Genomic DNA, 6,313 nt, shown 5'->3' with positions numbered 1-6,313 from the left:
ATTTGAAAACTATCAATGTCTTGTTTACATTTTACCCTGCACCTGAGGCAGTTGTGGGGCCTGACACACAGTCTACTCAGCATTGCTAAAATGAATGAACAGATGAATCCTTATGCAATGAACTCTATACACTCAAAAGGCAATGACTTTGGTAAGTGTTGCTCTTTAGCTTAGTTCCATGTAGACAAGCACTCATGGTGCACACACTTAGCAGTGGGGCACGCGCATGTGTGTACACACACACACGCACACACACTGGGGCTGGGTAGCATTTTTTAATCAGAGAAAATTTTCTGTCTGCCCGTTTTTGAACAGCAAGCTCATGCACTTCCCTTTATTAAAAGCCCCACTTGTGGTTCCCCGGGTTACATTCCGAGTTCTTGTAACTGCTAGTGGAAAACTGGGGGGATTCCACATGGTCTTTGAGACCATCAAGCCAGCCAGGGTGCTACCAAGGACTCACTGTGGTTACCACTCTCAGGCACAGAGGGAAAATCTGAAAGAAACTCAACAGGGGTCATCCCACCCAGGTTGGTGCCCTGCCTCCTCACAGAATGACCTGGCTGATGGAGCCTGGCTGAGTCCCTCAGGCCCCTCACAATGCCTGGAGGAGGCCTTTCAGCCTCTGCATCTGGCCTCGTAGCACAGCCTTGAACGTCTCATTGCGGAGGGTGAGGATAAAGGGGTTGAGGAAGGGGGTGAGGACGGACGTCACCAGGGCCACAGTCTTGTTGACCTCCACGGAGTGTGCTTTGCCAGGCTGGACATAGAGGAAGATGGTGCTGCTGTAGCCAATGAAGACCAGGGTGAGGTGAGAGCCGCACGTGGAGAAGGCCTTCTGGCGGCCGCTGGCAGAGGGAATATGTAGCACAGTGCTCACGATGTAGCCATAGGAGATGAGGGTCACCAGGAAGGAACTGAGGACGAAGGCCAAGGCCATCACAAAGTCCCAGGATTCCAGCAGCTTGGTGTCTGAGCAGGACAGCTGCAGCAGAGGTGCATTGTCACAGAAGAAGTGGTTAATGACGTTGCCATGGCAATAACTGAGATGAACCCGGGAGAGGACAGTGGGCACCATGGCCAGGAAAGGAGTTGCCCAGGCAGCCCCTGCTAGCTGGGCACACACAGCCCCTCTCATCAAAGTGCCATAGTGCAGGGGGTGGCAGATGGCCACAAAGCGGTCCAGGGCCATGTCGGACAGGATGAGGAAGGAGGTGGAGCCCAGGGAGAAGTAGAAGTAGAACTGGACCATGCAGCCAGTGAAGGAGATGACCTTGCGGGGGGCCAGCAGGTCAGAGAGCATCCTGGGCACGGCAGTCATGGTCACCAGGATCTCCAGCAGGGAAAAGTTGCCCAGGAAGAAGTACATGGGCGTGTGGAGGTGGGTGTCAACAAAGACCATGACGATGATGACTGTGTTTCCTATGAAGGCAAGAAGATAAAGCACAAGGAAGGGCCCGTAGATCAGGACCTGCAGTTCACCAAGAGGGGAGAAGCCCAAGAGGATAAATTCAGAAGGGTGGCTCAGATTTGCCATGATCCCGGGGCTGGGAGCTTGAGGGGAAAGGAAACAAGAGACATTGATGGAGAGACAGAGAGAGACAGACAGAGAGAACCAATGACTGTGAAACAAGGCTAAAGGCAAGAAAGAGAGGCTAGTAGGTGGTCATGGGTTAACAGAAGGAGAGATAAAGAGAGAAATAAATGGGAATATGAGAATCATCGAGAAACAGGGAATCACAGAAGGAAAAACATGGAAATTTACTGATAAGAAGAGAGGAAAACAGACAGGAGCAGATGACGAAAGACAACATGGCAACAGACATTTAGAGAGAAGGCAAGAATGGAATGAAATAGAAATGGAGGAGTAGGAGAGGAACACCCAATAGATGAGAGGGAGAAACAGACAGAGATAAGGAGAGGAGGGACATGGAAAGAGAATTTGTGTCAGTCATCCAGATGCCTTGAGTGTAGGGTGATGCTGGGAGTCTGTGTCATGACCCAGAGAGTCTGAGAGCCCTCTTAAAGCTCCCTTTCTGTCTTTCTGGGCTATCTCCCTGGTGAGGGCCCTCCATCACTCACATTTCTCCAGTTACAATCATGAAATGAATGGGAAGTCAGAGTTTTGAGCCAATAAATTAGCATCCTTTGGGGAGGACCCCCTGGTGTATGTATGCAAAGGTGGGGAGCAGAGGAACACAGGCGGGCACAGAGACCAGCCTGGAGCTAGACAGAGACGAAGAGCATCTGCGTTGTAGCCAGTGGCAGGCACTGCTCTGATGAGGCAGTGGCCCCCTCCCCATCCCACCCCTTGCCACATCCTGACTCTGCCCACTCAACCCTAGTGGTTTGGAGCATAAGCTCTGGACCTAGGTTGGATTCTGATCTGACGTTTGTCAAACATAAATCTGCTGCTGTCTATTACTTCCCTCTCTTAGCCTCAGCCTCAGTTCAGTTCAGTCGCTCAGTCGTGTCCGATTCTTTGTGACCCTATGGACTGCAGCATGCCAGGCCTCCCTGTCCGTCACCAACTCCCAGAGTCCACCCAAACCCATGCCCATTGAGTCGGTGATGCCATCCAACCATCTCATCCTCTGTCGTCCCCTTCTCCTCCTGCTCTCAATCTTTCCTGGCATCAGGGTCTTATCAAATGAGTCAGCTCTTCGCATCAGGTGGCCAGAGTGTTGGAGTTTCAGCTTCAACATCAGTCCTCCCAATGAATATTCAGGACTGATTTCCTTTAGGATGGACTGGTTGGATCTCCTTGCAGTCCAAGGGACTCTCAAGAGTCTTCTCCAACACCACAATTCAAAAGCATCAATTCTTCAGTGCTCAGCTTACTCAGATATAAAATGAAGATAATAATAGTACTAGTTTCATGAGCTAAGACAGAGATTAAATGAATCAATTGCTTAGTTACAGTGATAGGCACGGACCAGGGGCTCAGAAATCAGTTGTTGTCTTTGTAATCATTGTCATCATATGACACCAATGAACTTAAATTTTCTTGGACCTATGATTCTTTAGAGTCAATATGTGTGTGAAGGTGTGTGTAGTGGGGATGTATGACATTTCCAAGCTTTATTCTGTCCTTTAGAATTTCAGTTCACCAAAAAGATATTTTTTTTAATCTTCAATTTTCAAGGAAAATAAATTTTGCAGTACAAATGATCAGAAGTGGAAAGATTCAAGATGTGTGTAGACATAACTCTGGTCTTCTCTCTGGTCCCATAAAAGCTGCATCTGAAGCTGTGTCCTGGCCACCAGCCATGGCGTTTCAATTTAAAGAAGAGGGGCTGTCCCTCCGTCAGCCTCGTACCCACTGGCAAACCTTGTGTTCGAGTGTGTGCTCAGTTGTGTCCAACTCTTTGTGACCCCATGGACTACTGAAACCCACCAGGCTCCTCTGCCCAAGGGATTCTCCAGGCAAGAACACTGGAGTGGGCTGCCGTGTCCTCTTCCAGGGTGTCTTCCCAGAGATGGAACCTGCTTCTCCTGTGTCTCCTGCCTTGCAGGCAGATTCTTTATTGCTGAGCCACTGGGGAAGCCTGGCAAACCTTAATAGTAGGGCTAAAATCTATACCCAGCACTGATCAATTCAAACCCAGTCCTATGTCTGTGCTCTCTGCAAGCCTGACCCCCAAGCAAACCCAAGTCACTCACTTTAGCCTCTAAGCACTACGTCTTCTTTTTGAGCTGCTCCCATGAAGAAATCCATGTCTAGAGATTCCTGCCTATTGGGTCCAGTCCATGACATGATTGAGGTGTTATCTGCAGTCCATCACCCTGGGTTAGTGGGTTTCAGCTGGAAGGGGTGGACAGGGGGTTGTGCATAGCTGGAATGGGGGTGCCCTGTGGGGTGAGTGGCTCCACAAGCTATAACATCTCTAACCCTTATGAGAATTTCCTAGTTAAAGGCTTACCCTGTGTCACCACAGATCCCAGTGCAACAGGACTGATGTGGGACCTGAAGGTGGGAAAGAAGGCTTTCTTGAGACCAGAGGAAAACACTATATCTTCTTCCCCAAGGATAAGTGTTCTTGGTGCTCTCTCTTGCTCCTGGCTTCTTGATGTGGTTTACAGCTGAGCTTATCCTGGATAGGAACTCAGACTCCAGCAAAGTGTTCTCTGTGGGGATGACAGGAAAGCAAGGAGCCTCTGGGGATGAAGAGACACTGGTGTTACTCCTCACATTAATGAGAGGCTTGCTGCTCGGAGGAAGTAACATCTGAGAAAGAGCTCTGAATGAGGAAAGGGAGAGAAACCAAGATACCTCTAAGAAGACAATGGCTTGGGATTGGTTCCTGGCCCTTGCCTTCCTCCCAGGACTGTGGGGAAAAAATGAGATCATGGAAAAAGTGCAGAGAAACTTCCCCGGCTGGACTAAAATTGTGGCAGACTGGATGCCTGGCTAGGGTTAGATCCAGAGTTGCCATTTGGAGAATTTGCACCCCCCAGATCCAAGGTTCAGACACTGGGGAGACGGGGAATGGAGACCCTGGATCGCAGCACCCTCTTGTCTGAATTTTCCAAAATGTCATCGGCAGAGGTGGGGAATTACAGATGTAAGCTTAAGAGGAGAAACCTTCCCCTCAAAGGCAGAGCCCCTGACAAACACATCTTGGGAGCTGACGAGACTGAACAGGGCTGGTCTGAGTCCTTTGGGAAAATGCACACCTGGGGGGTGAGCGAAGACAAGGTGGTAGTGGATCCAGCTCCCTGATAAACTCTGAGTCACAGTCCTTCATCTCGGAGGAATTCAGAATTTATGTGCACCACCTGGCTTAGCTGTCCCCTGCCAACCCCACCCAGACAGACATGATGACAAAGAGACAGCAAGCAAAAGCTTTCCAACCAGGAAAGTGCCCAGTGGTCCTGAGTTAAAGAACCACAAGGGCTGAAAGGAGTTTCCCAGATGACCTTTTTGGAGGATCTGAATCCAGAACTGAATTTTTAAGACAGAGCCATTGATAATAAAAATTTTTTAGATGAATCTGGACAGAAATGGGGGGGATGATAGAAGAAAGGAATGTGTTGCTGGTAAGAGCTCAGAAGGACAGACAGGATGGCCAGTCAAAGCAGAACTTGAGAATTGACAGGCAAGTGCACTGCTGGGCTTGTGTAGGCCTCATGGCTGTATTTTCTATTGCTTCTGTAGCAAATTTCTAGATGTTTGGTGGCTTAAACACTACAAATTTATTATCTTAAAGACTCTATATGTCTGTATTTCTTATCATACAGGTCTTTGTTGTTGCTGCTTATTTGATGTCAAGTCCAACTCTTGTGACCTCATGGACTGTAGCCCACCAGGCTCCTCTGTCCATTTCCCAGCAAGAACATTGGAGTGGGTTGTCATTTCCTCCTCTAGGGGATCTTCCTGACCCAGGGATCGAATCTGAGCCTCTTGCATTGGCAGGTAGATTCTTTACCATTGAGTCACCAGGGAAGTCCTCTTACAGGTCCAAGGAAGTTAAAATCAGAAGGTTGTTGGAACTGTGCCTCTCTCTGGAGGTTCCTTAGGTTTTCCAGCTTCTGATAGCTGCTATGACTGAATCTAAACCCAGTCCTTTTTTTGCACTGTTCCTTGTTCTTTCAATCCCTGGACCCTGTGATGAATCTTAGTTCCTAAGTGCGGTGAGAGATTCTTAGAATGTCCACTAGTGGAGCCTCCTACCTGTGGTACCCAGAGTCTGACATGGAGATATGAGACCCTTAAGGATGGGACAGTGACCCACACAGCTAAAATGTGTCCAAGACTTATGTCGAGTCCATGATTTAATGTTCATTGTTTCTATCCAATAACATAGGGCAGCAATGTGGTTGATGTAGGGCTGGAAAGAGAGAATGAGTTCTATGGGGAAACCGCATGAACAGATCTCTTGCTGTCCTTTGTTTCAGAGATGAGTGTACCTGGTTCTGTCTACCCTGTTCTAATCTTAGAAGGCCTGCTGAGTTTCAAAACTGAACTGGACTGGATGGGAAACTAGGTTCCAGCAGGTGCTCTTTGTAGCAATGATAAGGAAAGCAAGAAGCCCCTGGGGGGTTGTATAATATAGCAGATGTGTTCAAACTAACACCCAGAGGCAGGGAGGTCCGTCCTAGGTCTCCAGAAGCACATAAATAAGAGGTATGGGGTGTGTGTGTTTGGGTGTGGGTGTTGAATGTTGGTCTAGTTTCGGAGTCTAGCATTTGTATAGTGTAATCTCAAAAATGACAGAATGATCTCTGTTCATTTTCAAGGCAAACCATTCAATATCATGGCAATCCAAGTCTATGCCCCAAGCAGTAATGCAGAACAAGCTGAGGGGACTGG

At 48.5% G+C, this 6,313-nt stretch overlaps 1 protein-coding gene across 1 annotated transcript; it reads right to left on the bottom strand.

Moving 5' to 3' along the window:
* Positions 1-595: 595 nt before the first annotated feature.
* LOC104999506 (olfactory receptor 6V1) lies at positions 596-1,537 on the bottom strand. The gene has a single exon (XM_010855043.1). It carries the CDS (start codon positions 1,535-1,537, stop codon positions 596-598), a length of 942 nt encoding a protein of 313 aa, XP_010853345.1.
* Between the last annotated feature and the right edge of the window lie 4,776 nt (positions 1,538-6,313).

Source organism: Bison bison, unplaced genomic scaffold (assembly GCF_000754665.1).
Source record: "Bison bison bison isolate TAMUID 2011002044 unplaced genomic scaffold, Bison_UMD1.0 scf7180017864352, whole genome shotgun sequence".
In the NCBI taxonomy this organism is placed as follows: domain Eukaryota; kingdom Metazoa; phylum Chordata; class Mammalia; order Artiodactyla; family Bovidae; genus Bison; species Bison bison.
Note: the sequence above shows the minus strand (reverse complement) of the source record. Positions and strands in the feature narration are given on the sequence as shown.